Source organism: Prorops nasuta, unplaced genomic scaffold (assembly GCF_024137725.1).
Source record: "Prorops nasuta isolate Cenicafe-Biocafe unplaced genomic scaffold, Cenicafe_Pnas_1.2 PNAS00051, whole genome shotgun sequence".
NCBI classification, from domain to species: domain Eukaryota; kingdom Metazoa; phylum Arthropoda; class Insecta; order Hymenoptera; family Bethylidae; genus Prorops; species Prorops nasuta.
Window position 1 is genome coordinate 777,386 of NW_027116848.1, and position 24,081 is coordinate 801,466.

At 32.1% G+C, this 24,081-nt stretch overlaps 1 protein-coding gene across 5 annotated transcripts in view; it reads left to right on the forward strand.

Annotated features, from left to right (window-relative positions):
- Positions 1-16,369, forward strand: part of LOC136784284 (dystrophin-like) — a 384,172-nt gene extending 367,803 nt beyond the window's left edge. For all 5 annotated transcript variants that reach the window (XM_066744866.1, XM_066744864.1, XM_066744863.1 and 2 more), the window contains exon 12: positions 15,977-16,369. In XM_066744866.1, the coding sequence (XP_066600963.1) occupies positions 15,977-16,074 (98 nt within the window). In that variant the 3' untranslated portion in view covers positions 16,075-16,369. The remainder of the gene's footprint in view (positions 1-15,976) is intronic.
- Positions 16,370-24,081: the final 7,712 nt, after the last annotated feature.

Sequence of the window (24,081 nt, forward strand, 5' to 3'; positions counted from 1 at the left end):
CAACGCTAGCCCTCCAAGAACCTAATTACTTGCTGCACTATTCCTGTAGGAAATATAAGGCACAAGCAAAGAGGTTACACCAGGTCAAGTAAGGCATAGCCAAGTCCACCAATATCCAAATCACTACCAGAAAAGTTAAGTGACTATTAGGGTTGTCCAACGGAGTCTCTAAATCTCCTGTTTTAATGTGCTTATGCACCAAATTCATTAACCTTCTGTTAACCACACTATAATTCAACGCCTAGCCAGAATATACTTGATTAAAAATAAAACTATGTACAGGTATATAAGTAAAGAAGAAAAATAAAAGTATATAGATACATATATATTTGGCATTAAAGCCTAATTCCTGTCATCGTACAGGCTATGGAATTTATAATCCAACTCATTTCAATAATAGCTTATTTTTCTTATTGAACATACTAGACTATATGAGTGCAAAGAGAAAAAAAACTCTGTATCTATCTCCTGTAATTGGAGTTGGATTCAATAGTACTCCGTTCGTAGACCTGCTACACCCCACCAAGCCTGAAGCCATCAAGTTAGTCACAAAGGAGTATTAATAATTAAACGTTGAGTCCTAATATCTGTCCTCAACGCTTACCTTCATGCAATAAACAGTGTAACAAAATTCAAGCCTGGCATGCACAGCAGTGTCAATTTTTGGTTAGGAATAGTGGAATGGAGTTGAAGTCCCAATAAACCTCCTGACAGTTTCCAATCTCCTGTCTAACCTCCTTCCTTCCTTCTTAGTATATTAAATCCTGGTCCGTGTTCCACTTACATGGGTCTCCGAACCTGATTACAGCTCTCCTCGGATTTTCCACAAAGATACGTCCTGCCTTGATGACTGATAAAAGCGGTGTGTCTGCTCCTAAGGCTCCGCTCGACCAGGCGATCGCGGCAGCTGTGCACGCGTGCACAGCGCCGCCACCCGGGATCGAGAGAAATCTTGTTTACGCGCGGTGTTTAAAAATCAAAAATAATTCATGTAGCAAGGCAAAAGAATTTGCCTTGTTACAAAACATACAATCAATCATTATTCAACATATAGTATTATGAAAGCAAGTATTGTTGAACACTTTAATCGCATTTTAAAAAATGATATGTGGAAATTATTTACAATGAATGGAAGCTATTAATGGATAAATATTCTTCCAACAATAATTAACGACTATAATAGAAGAAAACATCGTACTACTGGCATGAAACCTATTGATATTAATGCAAAAAATTCAACACATTTATTGAATACAGTGTATAGTAATATAAAAATTGCTGCTCCAGGAAAATTTAAAGTTGGTGATTTTGTGCGTTTAAGTAAATATAAGATGTTATTTGAGAAAGGATATACACCAAATTGGACTACTGAAGTGTTTAAAGTAAAAGTTATTCAAAAAACTAATCCAGTTAGTTATCTACTGCAAGATTTGAGTAATAATGATATTAAAAGAGCATTTTATGAGCAAGAATTGTCAAAAGTTAAAGATAAAAATGTATATCTTGTGGAGAAAATATTGCGTAAAAAGGGAGATAAAGTTTTCGTAAAATGGTTAGGTTTTGATAAATCACATAATTCATGGATAGATAAAGATAATGTATTGTAAACAATTATAAAATAAAAAATATTTTATTACTTAAATATGTATATATTTAAGTTTTATTTTCAAACTACTTTTCTCCTATTCTTTTCCTTTCTTTCATTAACCACAACGATTGTGATATATATATATATATATATATCTAAAACGTTGGAGTGGGGAGAATGGGGTATAAAGACATGAAGTAACTCTTTCTATATCAATAGCTCCATTACCATCAATAACATTTATTCTACAGCTAATTTTTTTTAAACAGTTCTATAAAACTTTTAATCGTCTCTCTCTCTCTCTCTTTCTCTTCACCTACTAATTTCAAAATGGATAAGTAAGTGTTATTTTCTATCAAAATATTATTTTTTTTAATAACTAATATTTATTCGTTATTTTAGAATTACACATATATTTGATGTAGATGGTTTTAACGTGGATAATGAAATTAAATTTAAAGATGCAGCTCTTATAGATATTAATACTGGATTTATATATACAGCTAATTTTAAGTTAAATGATAATTACTATACATTGCGTAAAGAAGATCAAAAAGGTGCACGATATTTATATTTAAATTTACATGGAATGTTATATAAAGATTATGGTTTTGAGGAATATGAACCAAGTGATATGAATGATTTTATTTTAAGTAATTATAAAAAAAAATTTTATAACAAAGAGTCTGCAATAATTGGCTACAAAGGAGGTATCATTGAGCAAAAAATATTGAAAAATTTAGGTATGGAGTATGTGAATATTGAAAAATTTGGATGTCCTAAATTTAATGATCTTATAGAATTATATAATTTTCAAGAAACAAAATGTAAATTACATGCTAGAATGTACACTATAAAAAATACAAGAGTACATTGTCCATTCGAGGAAGTTCAAATATTTAGAAATTGGGTAATAGATAATAAGTAATAATTTAAAAAAATTTTGTTATAATTAAATTTCTAATTTTATATATGTTTATATGTATTTTTATTATTCTTTAAAATTGTTTTACAAAATAAATTTTAACATACATATTATTCTCTATCTTTGCATTTTTATTCGTTACTTTTAAAATGTCCCCAGGGTAGTGTATTAATAAAATCATCCATTATAAAACGTTTATCATCGTATGGATTTAAAGCTATTTTTTCTTCTAAAATACTATACACTTTGTGCATTTTAGAATTTATTCTACCTTGTAAACTTACCTTAATATCTTGATTGTATAGACAATCTAAATAATCTTGAAAAGTAATATTTCTTTTTACAACATTTGATGAAATTCCCTTAATTTTCTTTATGTCACATTTATCGAAAACTTGTATGGCATACATTTTTGATCTTAAACCAATAAATTCTTTCATTATATATCCATTATTTTCATATTTCATCAGCCCAGGCATTTTTTTATTAACCAATGGTATTATATAAATATTATTTGTCGAATAATCACTGGTATCAAACATTGTTCTACAATCTCTTTTAATAATTTCATAAATATCAAAATGTTTAATCTCGTAAATCAAGCTATCAGTATCCATATATAAAATTTTAGCACAATCATTAAAGCTCGTTTTCATATAATTATAGTGAAAATCGTATAAACAAATTTTTGAAATATCTAATATTGACATACCAACGTAAATGGGTTTATTAATCGTTACACATAATCTATTCATTTTAATCGCCATTAAGTTTTCATTAAAAATAACTCTACTATGAAAATTAGGTTTTGAAATATATGAATTAGCACCATAATGACCGTCCCATACAGTACACAATTTTACATCCACATGATTTCGAAAATTTCCATTGTTTTACCACAAACGGCATTATTCATTAATTTATATAAGATTTTTTCAAAATCATTATTAATTTTACACGTAATTCCGTGTTCAATTCAATGTAAACGCGTAACCATTCCTTTTGCTTAAATTGTAAAATACGATGTATTTTATCCAGTTAAAGACCATGTTTTAAGCATGTTTTCAACATTCTAATGTATATAACGTATCTTTTCTTATCGTATAACGTTGTTAAAAGCTTCTTATGTTTACTATTTAACGGTGATAAATCATGAGTAGGACAAAATGGTAAATCTATATGAGAATTATGAATACTTTGCGGATATTTTAAATCGACTTCTAATACAGGGTCTTTTCCTAACAGCGGAGCATAGGAGATTCGTGTTAGTTGACTATTGCACTCGGAATGATCGAATCTGAGAGCGCTGATTGGTCAATATTGCGTAGTACCAACATATAATAGGCCGTTACAAATAGTTGGATACAAAAAATGAGATTCTTCTGCCATTTTGGTGTGGAGAAATGTTTACATGCTGATCGTAGCAGAAAGAGGTGTAAAATGGAAAAATGTCAAATGTTGTCGTTACTAAAGTAAAAATTGAATGCTTTGAATGAAAGTGAAGATTATTCGTACTTTCCATTCATTATTTTCAATATTTACTTTAGTAACCTTACCATTTCACATTACTCCATTTTACACCTCCTTCTGTTAGGATTAGCATGTAAACATTCTCCACACCAATATGGCGGATGAATCTCATTTTTTGTATCCAACTATTGGTAACGGCCTATTATATGTTGGTACTACGCAATATTAACCAATCAGCGCTCTCAGATTCGATCATTCCGAGTGCTATAGTCAACTAACACGAATCTCCTATGCTCCGCTGTTAGGAAAAGACCCTGTATATAACCTAATGTAGAATTTGTGTCTATGTTATTAACATCAAAATTCTCACAATTATCAACCCATTTGAATTCCGCATATGGTAATGCTTGTGACATTGCCCATCCATATAAATTATTAACATCAAAATACATGAAATAAACATCATCCTTCATAGGATCATAAAGATGATGCATATACTTATTATTTGCCACAGAATGTCTCTTACAACATTGACTAATACCACCTCGTATACCTCGCTTAATAAACATTACCTTATCAATATCTGTTAATAGTTCTAGTTTTATATTTGTAAACTTTAACATTGCATTCTAGGTAAAACTCGGGAGAGTAAAATAATAAGCAGGATCTAATCCATAACTTGATAAACAATTCATTCTAAAAGTTTGAAATATATCGGCTAATAGAAGAGCATCAGTTTTTAAATAGAGATCACTATATTCACCTAAATTTTTAATGTTAAAAAATTTCCATACTTTTTTCGCAGGTTCATATTCCTCTAATGTTATATTACATGAACTTAATTCATTATAAAACTCTTCATATTTTGGTAATGTAGTATCTTCAAATTTATCCCAACTGTCAAGATAATCATATGGAAATACACCTTTTTGCGTAACTAATTCAAACTCAGTATTATTCATAAAATTTTCTCTCACAATTTTCATATCAATTTTACACAATGTTTGCGATAGTTTACTAAGCGATGTATTTAGGAATCTGTATGAATCAATAAATCGTATTTGTAAATTTTTTTTGTTTTCATGAATCTTAACTGTTTTCATAATTCCAACATATCTTTCAGTGTTTAAAGCAATTACTTTAGTAATACCATTTAATAATAAAGCTACGTCTTCTATTAAAAAATGTGCATCATAATTATTTAAGTTATGAAAAAATATTGGTATAATTGGGAATCACGATAATTTAAATTACATGTACTATGTGCCGCTCCTCTAAATATACCAGTTAAATGACAATGATCTTTTACCTTTTCATCATTTTCAAGAAAATCTTTCTCACATAAATAACATTTTGTTGCCTTAAAAAATTATAACTTTTCTAGTTTAGTTAATTCATTCATAGGAATGTTCATATTACATATACATTGTTCAATTATCTTCTTTAGCTCAATGATAAACCATTTCATACAATTAACTCCTCTATAAAATTGATATATACATGATTCTTTATTTAAATTTGAATGAAAATAATATCTAATACTGCATGGTATATGTTTTTGATATTTATATATACCGGTATTCATTTTACTGTTGTTCTCATTATCAATATTCTCTATTTTTTCTAAAATGCATTCAAAATCAGCATACATAATATACGGTAATTGAATTTTACGATAAAATTGTTTAAAATATATCCATTTTTCATCTTCATGTGGTAGCTGTATCATAAATCGTTGTGTCTTTTACAATCCTTATAATGATGATTTAATTTCTCCTTTGATAGGAAATAATGTAGACATCTGTTTAAAAAAAAATATATATAACGTAAAATATGTATATGTATTGTTAATTTTATAAGAAATATTTACCTGTTACAGATATATTTTTTGTGCCTATTCTTGCTTAGTTGTTTAGATAGTAAACCTGATAAATTTTTAATCCAAACAAAATGAATATCTTTCCACAGAAGTAAATCAATGTGTTTTTTTCTCGTATGATTTTCGTCATCATCAAAATTTTTACTTAAACGAAGTGGTAAATATTGTTTCTTATTTTCGTCGTATATGAATACATTAATAGTTAAATTGTTATTTGTTTCAAATTTTTTAATTTGATTTAAAGTCATGGGAAATTTTATTCCATCGCAATTCAAAACATCAAGATAATGAGGATTATCCTTAAAAGAACTGCAGTCATTGTTGTGTTTTGGATATAAAGCAGCCACAATAGCCCATATAAAACATTTAACATCGTTAGATTGAACATCCACAATTATTCGTTTTTTTCGTATTTCTAACGGAAGATTCATCCAATGTTCTCCTCTTAGTAATTTACACTTGTTAATATTTATTACGAAATTTAAAATTTTTGATAAGGCCCACCCACTGTCACGTTCTTGAAATTCTTCCAGAGATGTTAAATTTGAACTGACAATGTTATTCATATACCATTTCTCCAAATCACTGGTATTCAATAAAATGTTATTTCTCATTTGGAAGCTTTTAACTTCCAAACTAGATTTATTCATATTAGATATAATAAACTCAGCATTAAAAATAGCATTTACCTTTATAGAATTATATTGTTCCAAATAATATGTAATTTTATCAATTACCATTTCTTTAATATCCAATAAAAATCTATGTGGATCAACGTGTAGGATATTTACTACTAAACCAGTAATAATTCTCTTTTCAAAAGCAGACTCTACATTTTCCCAACGGCAAACATTATTTAATGATGATTTTTTTATTTCACTACTACTATTACCACTATTACCACCACCTGACCAAAAATTATATAATAAAATTTTCTTATAACTTTTAAATTTTGTAATTGTCGCCAAAATATGTTGTTGCAATCCTATACTTATTGTATGCTTCTTTTCATCAACACTTTTCAAATATTCTACAAGATTTTCAATAAATTCATCACATTCTCTCATCCATTTTTGTTTTTCAATAACAGTATGAATTAATGTTAATTGTTCCGTAAGATTCTTCTCAATTCTCAATATAAAAGTATGTAAGTCGTCACTCATTTTAACCGTTTCAATATTTAATCTTAGCACAGCAACCGTCGTAAAAAAACTGAAACTCTTATACGATTAAAGAAATATTTTATACATATATTCTTCTATACTAACAAAAAACATTAGTGGGAGAATAGAATAAGTTATAAGGGGGAGAAATAAAAAGTGGGGAAATATTAGATATGCGGTTAGAAGTAGATTATATAACATACTTTGAAGCAATGTAATCGTGTGTGTCATTTATAGAGTTAAAAGTTTTAATATATGGACTAATTTGATTTATTGATTCTTTCTCACCATCATTATTCTTATTATTTTTTCTTAATTTATATGAATAAAAATCAAACAAACTTTCCATTAAATTTTTTAATTTATCAACTACGGAGTACGTTGGACACTCTATTCCAAATAATGATAGATCAAATTTGTCAGTCTTTGTAATAATATTCCGAAATTCATCGAATTCTCGATAATTACCATCCTGAATTATATAAATCTTACCGTTGTTAAACTTAAATATTGACATTTTACTGTTGGAATGGAAAATTGTTGGAAATACTTCATTCAGTATACCATAGCTTATATCCTTAAAAAGTGCGCAATTCTTGAATATTTTCACATAATTATTATCAACGATAACGAAGATAGTACCCATATTACTTAAAACAGCTGCCTGAATTCCATCATATGGTACTTCACTTCCAAAAAGTTGTTGAAACGTTTTTGGATAGCCATTAATAAGTTTCAAAGATTTTGCATTAAAAACATAAACATAATTATCAGAATATACGGCAATCTCATCTAATGATACTTCATGTATAGCTTTAATTGATTTGAAGTCCGAGGGTAAAAATTTAAGCCAATTTTTAATTAATTGTGGATTTTTAAATTCTTTTGAATTCATGTCAAAGGACCAAAACCATTGTTTATAAATAACAAAAAGTCTTTTACTATGAATAAAATAGAGAAAATCACTCGCAGGTAATTTACAAATTGTGTTAAAATTTGCAACATCTTCTTCCTCTGATTGTGGTTTTTTATCTGAAGTAGGATTAATGGTGGTAAAAGTTTTCTTTCTTCGCTGTGTTACATTTTCATTTGTTGTTGGAATCATTGGACTATTTTTTACTCCCTCGCCCGATTTATATAAATTATTAATATTATTTAAATCTACTGTATTAAAAGGTGATCCATTCGTAGTATCGTGGTGTTGAACATAAGGATGCATTATATGTCCATATGTATCATGATGTAAGCCTAAACTGTGTCCAACTTCATGCATTAAAATCCAATATAAACTATTCAAATGTTAATTGTACGGTCCTAAACCAAAAAACCATTGTTTTTTATCCATATATAAATGAATTTCTTTTCTCTGATGTAGTTTATCAGGAAAATATGCATGTCCCACAACCTGACCTCCTAATCTAGCATCACATTTTGTTGAATCATAAACAAAGTTATGATTAACACTTTGAAATGAAATAATTATCTCTGCTTTACTTTTCTCTTGTACTTCTTTAAAAGTTAAATTTGTCACAATTGACCATTGATGAAATACTTCATGTGCAGTTTCCAATTGAGGTATACTAGCTACATGAAAATACCACGATAATTCCTTTTTACACCATCTGTTCTCTTCCAAATCATTATTTTGCAAAAATTCTCCTAATCCACATCGGGGTCTTTGCATGAAATCAATAATTTCTTCGGTCGTACTATCCTCGGCTAATATAAAATTTTGCTTAAAAACTCTTAATCCATGTTTATAGATTTCATTATCCGCAGCATTTAATGCCATACCATTGTTATTATTGAAATTTCCATTGCTAATATAACCATATTTTGTTAAATAATTTGAAATAAAAGTACTATTATTATCACAAAACACAACCCATAGAGAGAATATTGATATAACTGTGAATTTACGTAGGAAATTCATTTTAAGACACAACAGTAACACATGAGAGTAAATAATATACTAAAATCAGAGGAATAAATTTTTTTATTTTTATACAATGCAAACGTGTGGGCGTTGTGTGTGTGTGTGTGATTTACGTCAAACACTGATTACACATTTGATGTCCAAGATTGATGGGGGAAGAGGGAGAAAAACCTTTAATCTGTAAAATAAAGAGAGAGAATGAAATAACAAAGAAACAAAACAAGTTATTTTAAAACATTTATACCATATACTCTTAATACTTACTGTAAGTTTTAATTTGATACATCATATTTAAATACTCTTTCTTTTCTTCTCCCTCCTCTTCTTCTCCTCCCTCTCCTACAACTCTTTCGACTCCAGAAGCTCCATTGCCTTCTGTGTTTTCATCGTAATCATTCTTTTTGTTTAACAACCTTTTCTCTTGATATATGTGAAATTTAAAAGTTTTTCTCGTTAGATCTTCAAATTTGATATTCACTTTTTTACATTTTTCAAGTGTTTCACAGATTTCATCAAAGATCTCTGGATGATTCTCCAGTATATTTCGACTTATTTTCAATGGTAGTCGAAGACATTCTACAGTGTTTAACATTAATTGTATTTGCTAACCATACCTCGTTATAACCTTTGAAATTTTAGTTAGCTGATATTCATGGTATAGTCGAATATTTGGTACAAATATGTTTCTCACTCTATTTACACTCAACGAATACAAATCTTTCTTCCTTGGATTTCCACTCATTTTCTCTCTCTCTCTCTCTCTCTCTCTCTTCTTCAATAACACTGTTTTTCACTTTCTCTCTCTTATGAATAAATATCTAGACTTTTCAATTCACTCAATCGTTTATACGTCTAACTCAAAGTGAGTTATATCGACAACTGATGCATACATATGAAATTTGAATGGTTTTAAGGTGGGGGAGTATTTGAACCCATGACCCATACATAATAATTTTGTGGTCAATATTATCACATTCTTTTAATCTCCCCCCACTCTCTCTCTCTCTCTCTCTCTCTCTCTCTCTTCATTTTAAGAATATAAGGAGCTACATGTGTTTTGTTAAGGACTATATCTTTTCCCGAGAATGATGAGTGGCTAACTCTCTCTAATCATAATTATTTTTTTACTTTAAATAAAAAAAGATCATTAGACAGGATGATAAAACCTACACACGATAGAAAATTAATTAGAATTTAGATTATACTAAATGATTATACGCACGCGTATCCTGTTTTAACCTTTTCAAGGATAAAAGGAGCTACACGTGTTTGAAGAACAATATTTATCTTTTCCCGAGGATGGGTGATTAACTCTCTTATCATAATCATTTTATTTTTAAATAAAAAATCAATAAACCGGATGAAAAATTTACGCACAATAGAGAGAGAAATTAATTATCATTAGATTGCACCAAATGAATATACGCACGCGTATCCTGTTTTAAACTTTTTCAAGGATAAAAGGAGCTACACGTGTTTTGAAGGACAATATTTATCTTTTCCCGAGGATGGGTGATTAACTCTCTTATCATAATCATTTTATTTTTAAATAAAGAAACCAATAGACCGGACAAAAAATCTACGCATAATAGAAAGAGAAATTAATTATCATTAGATTGCACCAAATGATTATACGCACGTGTATCCTGTTTTAAACTTTTTCAAGGACAAAGGAGCTACACGTGTTTTGAAGGATAATATTTATCTTTTCCCGAGGATGGGTGGTTAACTCTCTTATCATAATCATTTTATTTTTAAATAAAGAAACCAATAGACCGGATGAAAAATCTACGCGCAATAGAGAGAGAAATTATTTATCATCAGATTGCACCAAATGATTATACGCATGCGTATCCTGCTTTAAACTTTTTCAAGGATAAAAGGCGCTACACGTGTTTTGAAGGACAATATTTATCTTTTCCCGAGGATGAGTGGTTAACTCTCTTATCATAATCATTTTATTTTTAAATAAAAACCAATAGACCGGATGAAAAATCTACGCGCAATAGAGAGAGAAATTAATTATCATTAGATTGTACCAAATGATTATACGCAGTCGTATCCTGTTTTAAACTTTTCAAGGATGGAAATGGGTTACCTTTATATACATCTCTCTCTCTCTCTCTCTCTCTGAAAAACCACAAACAAGAGAGAGAAAGAAAGCGGAAAATCATACTTGCATCCTTAAAACACGTGCCGGAGGTGATAACCGATGATGCGCGCACGCTTTCACGCGTGCACATGCGGCCTTAGACCGCTCGGCCACACCACCTTACAAGTATGAACCATTAGTTCACAGTATCTTTTTTATTAGAGTAACAGAGGCAGGAACAAACTCGCTCCCCCTCCAGCAATACCAACCCCCCAAAAAAAATATCCAACTTTTTTAAACATACTTTTTAAATATACCCACTCTCACAGCCCCGGGTTGCAGCGGGGGCTGGGGCCCTCGCGCACGCCGTCACCTAGCCGCGCCGCCATTTAATTAATAATTACTAGACAAGCCGCCAGGCGCCACCACCAAAAAAATTTACTATACTCACCGCCAGGCGGCGCCAATGGGATCTAAGGGAAAAAGTAAGTTCAGAAATTCACACGGTCGGTATGGTGACATAGATATACTACTCATGTATCTGAATGTTGAACGTACAATGACCGGCAGAAATGGCGTCCCTTGATGCGTTTAGGAACCGCGTTTTAGGATCCTTCACTGTATACTCTATTCTGCTAGGTGGAGATAGGGGAATGGAACGCTATAACTATAGTAATTCGTCTATCTCGCTCTAAATGCGTGAGTGCGAGAGAGAGAGAGAGAGAGCTTTATACGGCATAGCAGGGCAAGCCAGGCGTCCCAATGCTTATTTCTATCTGAGCCATTGCCTATGGCTATCTCTCTCGCTCGGTAAGAATCATTCGTCCGTCCTTATTTAGGCCAGTTCTACGCCAATGGATACTCTCTAAAGAAGATTTTCTCAAGCGACACCATTGAAGATTGCGATTACAGCGGAGATTTTAAAATAATGTGGACCTGTCACTGTCAAACGTCAATATGAAAATTTATTGTCACTTACACCGTTTGGTGCATTTAACATTATAAGTCTGGATTATTATATGATATTGTGTAATTCATATATATATATATATATGTATATATGTTAATTTACTTTTAATTTTTTAAACAAATAAGTTATTGTCATTATAGAAGAAACTCATTTAAATATAAGAATAAACTAGTTTCCATTTATGTAACTTTTCTTGTGAATATAACATAATTTTAATTAATAAAATTCACTCATTTATTAATCAGACTAAGAAGATTTATTTCTTTCAAATTTTGACATATATAAAATAATATCCTAAACTTTCACAACAAATTATTATTATGGAAATATTTTTATAATCGTTACACATTGATAATAATATATCTGAATATCCTGCAATTTAAAATGTCATTTACATTGAAGAAATCTTGATCAATGGTCATGAAGAGTTGTGGCTCAGTGGCTAGGTCGCTTGCCTCGAAGATTAAATCAAGCCTTTTTGTCGGCGGTTCAAATCCCGCGGGAGAACTTTTTTTTTCGTTTTACAAGCGTTACTATTTTTTTTGTAATTTTTTGGAAACATTGCTACATCTTCCAAAGAATCCAAAGAATTACAAAAAAAAGATAGTAATGCTTGTAAAACGAAAAAAAGTGATCTCCCGCGGGATTTGAACCACTGACAAAAGGGCTTGATCTAATCTTCGAGGCAAGCGACCTAGCCACTGAGCCATGAACTCTTCATGACCATTGATCAAGATTTTTTCAATATAAATGTTATTTTAAATTGAAGGATATTCAGATATATTATTATCAATGTGTAACGATTATAAAAATATTTCCATAATAATAATTTGTTGTGTGAGTTTAGGATATTATTTTATTTATGTCAAAATTTGAAAGAAATAACTCTTCTTAGTCTGATTAATAAATGAGTGAATTTTATTAATTAAAATTATGTTATATTTACAAGAAAAGTTACATAAGTGGAAACCAGTATATTCTTATATTTAAATGAGGTTCCTCTATAATGACAATAACTTATTGGTTTAAAAAATTAAAAGTTAAATAACATATAAATATATATGTGAATTACAGAATATCATATAATAATTCAGACTTATAATGTTAATTGCTCCAAACGGTGTAGTGACAATAATATTTCATACTGACGTTTGACAGTGACAGGTGCACATTATTTTAAAATCCCCGCTGTAATCGCAGTCTTCAATGGTGTCGCCTGAGAAAATCTTCTTTAGAGAGTATCCATTGGCGTAGAACTGACCTAAACAAGGACGGACGAATGATTCTTACCGAGCGAGAGAGATAGCCATAGGCAATGGCACAGATAGAAATAAGCCTTGGGACGCCTGGCTTGCCCTGCTATGCCGTATAAAGCTCTCTCTCTCTCTCTCTCTCTCGCACTCACACATTTAGAGCGAGATAGACGAACTACTATAGTTATCGCGTTCAATTCCCCTCTCTCCGCCTAGCAGAATAGAGTATACAGTGAAGGATCCTAAAACGCAGTTCCTAAACGCATCAAGGGACGCCATTTCTGCCGGTCATTGTACACTTCCCATTGTCAATCTTGTTTGTATCAATTTCAATTAATTCAGTCAGAGAGTTCGATCCTCAACAATGCCAACATAAATATTTCATTGCAATTTAATCTGTAAAAAAATCTCACAAAATACACTTTAATCTTTATTTTAATACGTAATATTATACTTATCTAATCGTTGAGACTCCTTTAATTACTATTAAGGTAGTAGTCTAGTTGTTTGGGCCGAAAAAATTTTTTTTTCATATTTCGATAGTATACCAACATGAGAATATGGTGTATAAATTTTAAACCGATATTCAAAATATTAACAAAGATATAACATATTTTCGAGAGCGCCGCATAATTGAACGCTGTAAGGTGCACGACAGCTGCTAACGGTTATTCCTCACTATTATGACTCATTACCTTTATATTTCCTTGAAGTTTCGTATACCTTTTGATATACGAAAGAATATAACCAGATATACTCGCGTTTGACACGTATGAAGAGACTTAAAGCTTGTTACACGCACCGGGGATCGACGATTAGTGTGAGGATGAAAGTTCTGTTAGCCAAACTTTAAACGCGTTTTTCTCGAAACCACGTTTTCTCGGTCGGCCCGAGGCATAACAGATTTTCTGTTGAACCGATCGGGCTGAAATTTTTACAGGTTGTTCTACACATCTGTAATTCTGGCGGGTACTAGAATCAATGTTTTTCATTAATTACTTTTCAAATTACAGCTCAATTTACACTAAAAAATGGTATCTTTTTATTTCGAAGTCCGCCATTTTATTATTTTTCAACCAAATTAATTTTTTCTATTACCTGAGAGAATGACAATCCTACTGAACAATAATCCATTGCATTTTTTTATTTTCGATTACCCAAACTGGAGATACCTCAAGGGCCAGCAGTACATATTATTTTTTTTCACCTACTTTGAACCCATATAATTTAAATAAAATATCGTAAAAATTAAAAAAATATATTTTTTTGTATAATTCAATATAGCATTATTAACATATAAAATTTTCAGAGTTTTTGCACTTCATTTAGGTAGTCAAAAAAATTCCCGAAGAATACCTTGCAAAATCGGTCGATTTACTAGACTACTATGTTAACTCCTTCTGTCACTGTTAATTGAATTTATTTATGATTTTGAACATTTAACAGACGCAATATCGCAATTATTGCAACACGATGAATAACTCACTGCATTAAATACAAATAACCTCACATTACAATTTACAGTTCACCATATTTGCCGGGTTAATTATATCGATTTTATTTGACAGAGTTCACTGCCATATATGGTTTGGTCGCTGAGTATAGTTTGTTGGAAGCGTTGTGAAAATGACATCATTTTCCTTAGCAACCAACTTTAGCCCGGAACATACAGATATCTGGAGAAGGAGATGACGAAGGAGGAAAATCTTAATATTCGACATATATGTATATAGCTAGCAGAGTATGAGATCTCTGGATTGCGTGAACCGATTTTGATGTTCATGGGCTCCAATGAAAGCTTCTTCAAAATTATTTTAAGAAAAGCTTTACTTAAATCATAACAATTGATCATTCATGCAGATAAATCGGTTTTAAAATTAGGATAGCCAAACTTGCTGTATAAGAGAATAGTGCCTCGACGGCGGTATAGACATTTCATTATCTAATTTTATATGTACTTGCCGTCGAGACACTAGTGTGTCTCTTGATTTTATTAATTTTCCAATGATTTTCGTGTGTTCTTGAAGATCCTTATCGTTTTACTCGGAATAATTGTTCTCCTAACCCTGCCCTTCACCATTATCCAATTTAGAACCGAACTAGCCCAATCATTTGGTGAGATTTTGCGTTTTCAGGATATCAATTTCGAATTGGTCTAAGTAGGTCTAGTGCCCATTCTTTCCGATACCGTATTTTGTGTGTTAAAGATTCTGGGAATTTGTGAATTATCGAAGTGATTTTTCCACAACTATTGCATCATATATAACGAAATTTAGTTTACTCTACGCGACTGCAATTAAGGGATTTTGTCGCTTAACACCATGTAGCGCTGAAAATGATGTATAAAATGTGTCCATTTGGGCGATAGAAGGCTAATAATGTTTTATATTTTTGTTTAAATATTAAGCTACAGAAATATGTGACAGAAATGGAAATTGCAAATTAAAAACTCGGTTTTACCATCTTATTACTTTTATATGACCTTTCAAGGTCAAGGAGATACCACCATAATGTAATTTACGAAAAGCAAAGAATGCAATTTTTTTCCAAATGCATCGATTCTGAAATAACTATTGGGGAGAAGCTCTATAAAATTCCAGTATTTGCGACTTTATTGGGTTTTAAAATACTAACTGATTTTTGCTTAGAAACAATAAAAATTGGTAAATACAGAAATTATTGTAACAAATATGTTTTCAGGTGACTTAGGAAAAGCTGTGGGTGATTTAGTAACAGTGATGACCGAAGATTCGCAGAAAATGTATGATGAAAATGCTGAACTGCCAGGTTCCAAATAATGTTGTTGAAGTGACTATAAATAATGTTAGAATAATTAGATTATGAAAGCGCACAACAAAAAACCCAGAGAACAAATGAAAAATAAAAACATATCGGTCGCTGATTATTATTTAAATTATAAATTTATTCTTAATAAACGACCAATAACGATTGTGGCTATTAGATATATCACAGAAGAGTACAGGATATAACTAATGCACTATTATGGCGTCAGGGGACCAGCCTCGATAGTTTTGAGTGCTTTATAAATTTTTATATTCAAGTCCCGGAAATAAAATGATTATATTAACACGATACATCTTTTTTTTAACTTTGGCAGATCCCCTGAATATAACATTACTACATATTAATTATTCATATCACAAACATAATCATATAAAAAATCAATTGTTATGCTTACTAACTAAACTATATAAGAAGATATAACTACTAAAACAACACGAAAAGAATATCATTAACAATGCATGCAAAAATAATGTATCAACTGATAAATTTTATAGATTGTAAGCTATATTTACATGCCCATTTTGTTCACTGCTATTAATACTTCCTCGGCAACAAAATATACGCACAATCTATTTGTTGTAATCGTTGAATTTACAAATAAAAAATTAAACAGAAATGTAAAAATTCAGACAAAATATGATTCCCGTCCTTATTAATACTATATTGGTTTTATTCGTATACAAATCAGAAATGTACATAGGGTGTTTCAGAAATCATAGTATATTCGAAAACTCAAGATGAAAGTTCCACTTTTGAGAAAAAAATCCTATAAAATTTTTTATTATAGTTAATGTTATCTAACTTATATTTCAGTTATTAAACGACGGCACAGTGGTAAAATTGCAAAATTTTCAACCCAGACAAAAAAATGCGTTCTTATAGGAAAAAATTCTAAGGAACTATTCTGTTGAACCGAACACGAGCTGAAATAGGGAAGTTGGCGAAAACAAATGGTAAGGTTACAAAAATCGGTTTTCCACAATTATTAAAAAATCTATAGTTCGGACTGAAAACTCTTAAATAGGAAAGTGGTAGATAATAAAACATCTGTCGCTTATTTCTGGATTGATGAATAAAGCTTAATCGGATTCGAGATATAAAATAAATGAAACGAAAAAACGGTTTTTTTCTTATTTGTGCATTACTTTTTTAAGTTTTCGTTATTTTATATCTTTCATGTACACTACCACTCAAAAATCTAAATATAATAAAGTGAAAATAGACCTATCTTTCTATTTTTACATCGTTATTCCAAATAATGGTACAGAAGTGTAACAGGTTTCAATCGAAAGGTTATTTAAGGATCATTCGTTTGGTGTGTGATATAACTAATTTAAGGCTTCTTTTACTTGTTCAATCGTCGATAACTCAAAGACAAATAATGCAAATATCTGTTCATTCTGCAATTGTGTCCAAAATGGAAGGGAAATATCATAATAATATTTAATATACAAGGCATTAAAGATTTTTGCAATAGTTTTCAAATGGATCTAGCAAGAGATGTATATCTTTATTATTAAAAAAGTTATGACAGTTGTAATACAAAATTGTTACTTTTTACTACTTCAAAATATCTTAGACGAATGTTAGACAAAAACTTCTAAAAAAAGAATTTGAATTTTGGGCGATGAATAACTATTACTTAATTTGAATATAGTATTTTTTGGAATAAAGATGTAAAATGTGAAAGATGGGTAGATTTTGACTTTACTGTATTCAGACTTTTGAGCGGTAGTATATATAGATCTAAAAATGACAAATATTATGGTTTTTTAATCAACCAAAAATTATTGTTACTTTCGAGATATAGACATTAAAAAAAAACACATGAAAATCGCCATGTCTCGCTCTAAACAAGATCACAGAGTGTTGTTTCTAGTTTTATTCTATTCGTAAGATTATTTTCTTTCAGAATACTGAAAAAATTTATAGAATTTTTTTGTAATAAATATATATATATATTGTAACCTACGGGTCTACAAATAATCAAACAACACTAAAAATATCCGGAAACAAAACACTTTATCCTATAAAACACAAAAGAGGCGCCTCCCGCGATGCTCACGCACACTTATTATACGCTACACAGATTATTTTCCTAATTTCTCACTTAACTTAATAAAAAAGGACGGGCAGAAAAATGGGAAGACAGGTAAAAGGAAGGGAGTCCATAGTGGCTAAATTCGTGACAGGGGGGGGGGCGGTGACAGGGCAAACAATCATAGGGTGAGCATAAGGGAGATGAAATCAGGGAGAGGAAAGCAGGTTTAATACAGGAACACTTAATCGACCGCTCCGACCGAGAATCTCCGGGTTCCCCGATTCCACACTCCGATCCTGACTTCTCAAATTCGAAGAAGAGACCCGAATCGACGAGACAACGTTCTCTATCAAATTCGGCGATGACCCTTCTCGTTCTCGTACAAAGAGATTAGAGGATCAGAACGATAGCTCCAGCCCAGTCTTAACCGTAGGATAGAAGTAGTCACACAAAGTTCAGACTAGTAGTGGCCCGGTCCCCCCTCACTTTCCTCTTGTGACATCGGCCGGGTCCTATTTTCACACATATTCCTGTTATCTCCTACTTTATTAGGGCAATAGCGCATGTGTACGATCATCAAGCCAATTATCGATTAGATTATTTGACTATGATCCGTATTCGCGCTGTTCCCGGTATTCGTAGGCTCTTCTTCAGCGGCGTCGTTTGCCGAGCGTTGCTTGGTGGCTTTTCGGTAGTGGTGCGGTGCGGGGTCGGTAACGGTGAATCGGTGGTGGCGCGGGTAGTGGAAATCGCAGCTCGGCGCGCTCAGTGCGCGTCACGGCAGGGGAAAGGAACCAATGGAGCTTTCGGAGGGGAAATGCGGTAAGGGGGCGACAGAAGAGTCGCGTAAACAGACGAGCACGAGAAGATTGAAGGGAGAGGACACTATATACATTAGAGACGGAATAATAAAGGATAGAAGAATAACAGTTTTCTAGCTCATGTGGGAGCAGAGGATACTTCTTAATATTACTTTTAAGGAGGTTGGACCGATTTAGAATTAATGAACAGATGTTGATACAAAAATTTGTATAAACTTAGTAGTATTGGAAAAGTCACTATATTAATTTTTAGATTGTTTGGATACTTATACAATTAGAAATAAATAAAATAATTTGTTATAATTTAACATGTAATCTTATGGGCAGGCAAATTTTTTCTCTCTTCATACTTGAAATACGCGAAGATTAACGAAAAGAAACGTGTGAAACTCTTAAAAAAAGTTAATAAATATCTAATGATTACATGAAAGATTGAAACATATCGATTTGGTAACTGTACCATCAATAAATAAAAAATTTTCTTCGGGAAACTGATGTTTTTGATAACGTCAACCTCCATTACATGAAATAGTGGCAACGTCGCAATCGCCGTAGCCCGCGTTCTTTGAAAAGCATTCATCTATGCTGAATATATGAAAGGGAATTTGAGTTGATGGTTATTTAACAATAAAAGCAAAATAAGAACCTGAACAATAATTTATTAAATATCTAATAAACATTTTATTAATCTTGAAACATAATGCATTTATAATGCCTTATTTTTAAACATTTTTGGATGCCTTTGGAATATTTTATAATTAAAACTATATTGCAACATAAATACCTATATCTATAAATAACTAAAAGCCAGAAAACTTGAAAATAATATTATTTTGTAAAACTGGCGATCACCTCTTGTCTATGACAGAAGCAACGTTGCCAAATCTAACCTCTTACTACTTTAGTCAGTAGAGAGTCTACGATAAATCTGTTTTGACTTTAGACGTATGGAATCAACCTCCTTAAGCTGAAATAAAATATTCTTAATTCGTATAAGCCTATTTACAACTAATCCTACAAACATTCGCCCAATTTCCAATCATACCATTTCCTAAAAACATACACTCTCCTTCCGTGGGCGATACTTACAATATTCTTTCTGTGGAAACTACATGGTACCTCCACGGAAGGTTCATCATACTACACTCACATATCAGCAGGCATATCGGGGGGCGTGGGAGGCACTAAGGGGGAGAGCTGCATATACTAAATTTCTGTAACGTGATTTCACCACGTTACAATATATATATATATTGTAATTGGGCGAAATAAAACTCGCCCAGAAAATAGAAAAAGCACTAATTTTTATTCCACCAAAACAATTAAACGCGAACAAAGAAAGTATCGGGTCACCCTGCCAGGATTCCCGCACACTTATTATACAGCCCAGTCACTCTGCTCACATACAATCACATAAAAAGAATGGAAAGGTAAGGAAGGTGGTTTCGAAAGAAGAGAATAAGGGTTAGCCGATGGTGGGAACAAGGATCTGGGTCACGGGAATTCAGGAAAGATGGGAATTAGGTAACACTGGCAGCACTCGCGAGTCCTTGTCCACAATTCGAAATAATCAGTCGTGATTATTCGATGTACTCCAACTCGGTTGATCTCGAGGATAATCCTTCCACGAAATTATAACTGCAGCAAGGCACAAAACTGAGACACGGCAGCGGAGTCGGTAGCGTGACAAGAAGTGGTCCTTTTTCCGGGTCTTCCTCCGATTTAACCAGTTCCGTCCTTTCCTTATTTGCATGTTAAGCCAATCAATTACTTTGATTGATGGCAGACAGGAGTGTGATCCTCTTGATCCAATCAATAATCAGGATTGATTCATGTTCTATCTATTCCTGTATTTGGCATGAAACTGGGTTGGCAGCTAAGCTGAGAGATAGTTTGGTAGCTCTGCCTCTGGTGGCGCGGCCTTTGAATGCTTCGGTTACTGCTAGCGCTGGTGGTATAGTGCTGCGCGGAACGAGGAAGTACAAGGACGGAACGGGAGAGGGGGAAATATGTACAACAAGGACGGAACGTAGGGGAAAGGGAAGATAAAATAAAATTCGTACGATTATCTAAATCATTTACTCTTCTCCCGTGTGCGGCAATTACAAACTCTTATTTAGAGAACTACATAACCGACACACGGGAAATTGTTTATTCTCGCACTCTATGTACAAAAAAGGGGGATCAATATTGACAACTGTGGGCCGAGCGCGATCTCACTGCTTTGTTACCACGCTGCGCCGAGCCGTGCTATACCGCTGTACTCTGCACGCATCTTAACTAAGTCGGAAATAATACGCGAATATTCCGATAGGGGGAAGCAGGGTGGCGACAAACCACACGGATGGGCCATGTGGAAAGAAATAGGCTTCGTAACGTCGTACTACGTTACAATATATATATTGTAACATAAATAACAAAAATTTTAATTATGTGAAGTTCTTTCTTAATAATTTTTTAATGGGAAACTTATGAAAATGTTTTATATTTAGATCTATTTCTCAGACTTTATAATAAATTTAAAAGAAAATATTGAGCCTTCTCAGCTACCTCTGGAGCTAAGATAATATTTTTTGCTACATTATAATTGTACAAGGCGTATTTTGAAACCTACAGCGTTACGAGTTATTGTCAACAAAGTTAAATATTTAAATTTTCGAAAAAGATATATAGGTTCAATTTATTTACCGTAATTACTTTTAATAATTTTCCGAAATTATACGTTTGGACTCGCTGGTAATCGCTACGTCGGGCATTGTGATAAGGATGTAATGGCTCATTTCTATGGCTGGCCTAAAATTGTTTACGCGCTTCAAAAACATTTCAAATTTTAATTATCTTGGCTCCAGAAAGTCGTAGAGGTCTTATTTTTCTTTATAAATTCGTTAAAGAATGTAAGAAGTTCATATTAAATATAAAGCCTCTTTTCGTATGTTTCCTATTAAAGAAGTTACGAAGAAAAAACTTCCTACAATTTTCATATTTTTATTAAATATATTTTACGATATTTATTACATAAAATTCTATAAATTTTGTCAATTTTTTGAAAGAATAAATCCTCCCGAAGAAAATAAAACAGGAAACAATGCTCTGTATCCTTTCATAGAGGAAGACGAGACGATTTTCAGAAGCGTCTTTTATTTTTTAAAGTGACTTTTATCTCAAAAGTAACAATAAGTTTTGGTGGATTGAATAACCAAAATATTAGTCTTTTCTAGATCTATATATGTGGAACGATTAAATGGATGGAACAAAATTTTAAAAAAGTTATAGGAATTATAAAAAAACATAGTGTTTCAATTTATTCATTTTTTATCTCGAAAACTGATTAGGCTTTTTTCATCAAGCCGGAAGAAATCGGAAGATTGTTATATTATTTACAACTTTTCAATTTAAAAGTGTTCAGTGCGAGCTATAGTTTTTTTCATAATCACGAAATCCGGTTTTTTAAATTTTACGAATATTTTTCGCCATATTCGCCATTTTAGCTCTTCTTCGATCCAATAAGAAAGTTTCTTAGATTTTATTTCCTATAAGAACGTATTTTTTTATCTGGATTATAATTTTTGTGTGCACCACCGCTCGAGGACTGGATTATCAGAAACAGCATTTTTAGTCCAAGTGTTTGCATAAATTGTTATGCTTCCTGGGAAATGTTATTAATAATAACAATATTTATAAATTTGCTTTTTTACATATCATAATGATTATAAAACGTGTCTAATACCTCTATTTTCTATACTGCTAATATTTTTCAATATACAGGGTATTTCATAAGTCGATGCCGACCCGAAAGACCTCAATAGAGTGGCCGATTCTGAGCAGAAAATCTTTATACATTTTTTTTCTACATCCCTTAATTAAAAAGTTATCGGTGGTTGAAATTTTAGAAACCGCGGTTTTCTTATTGGTTCGGTTCAATAGGGCGGTTCAATCAGGGGGAGGAAGGAGGATCAATCTGGCCAATAAATAACAATTGAATCGGCTAGGCCGTACTAAAAAAAATGGTGAGTTCTTGGCTGATATTGATTTTCCATTATGGTATTTCAGCTGAGATTGTCAGTTATTATTCTGACTACCGAATTTCTCAAGGGTTTGAATTGAACAGTTCTCGTTAAACTTACGCGTATTATTAACTATCTTTAATCCGAAAACATGCATTCGAATACTGTTTGACATTCTTTTAGATTCACCATTATCTTAATAAATTAATGAGACAATGTTTTAATTTTTAACTCTAGATAAAATTGTTAATTGACTAAGATCTTGCAAGGTTTCGGAAGGTAGCTATAAACAATTAAAACGTTTAAACTGCAGTACTATCGATTGTAGATATAACATTACTATCATTTCCTCATCACCTGGCGGTAGATAGTACGATGCGTTTTTTTAAAGTGGTGTCCCCAGGAGACCTAGTCCACTCTCAAAATTTAAAGCAATTGCTCAAAATGAGTACCTTTTACATTTAGGCAGACTTCTGCCCTTCGCTTTACATTCCGGGTTGCCTTCTGCACCATATCTGGCGTAAGGCTTTTGAAGGCTTCCAAAATCGCATTGCAAACCTCATCTTCTGTGCCACCACGTCTGGGCTCCACTAAATTTATAATGTGTCCCCATAAAAAAAATTTAGGGGAGTCAGATCTGGCCAACGAGGAGGCGAGGCGATTGGTTCACCGCGGCCTATCCACCTATTTGGAAAAAGGTAATTTAGCCTAAATCGGACATTTGACCGATAATGGGCCGGGGCCCCATCATGCTGGAAAATGATCTCCTTCTGAACTTTTAAAGGCACGTTTTCTAGGAGCACACCAAGTTCATTTTCCAAAAACTCAGCATAAACGTTCCCATTCAGACGAGGAGGGAGAAACACCGGTCCAATCTGTGAAAAACAAAGTTCTTAAAATGTTTCAATTATATTAATGAATAAATTTGACTGACTACTTGGTTTCCTACTAAGCCAGCCCACACATTTATTGTGTAACGATACTGGAATGTACCTTCACGGACAGAATGAGGATTTTCATCCGCCCATTGCACCAAATTTCTCCTATTAAAAACTCCATTCGGGGTGAATGTGCTTTCATCCGTCCACAAGATTCTGTCGAGAAACGTTTCGTCCCGACAACATTGAGCGAGGG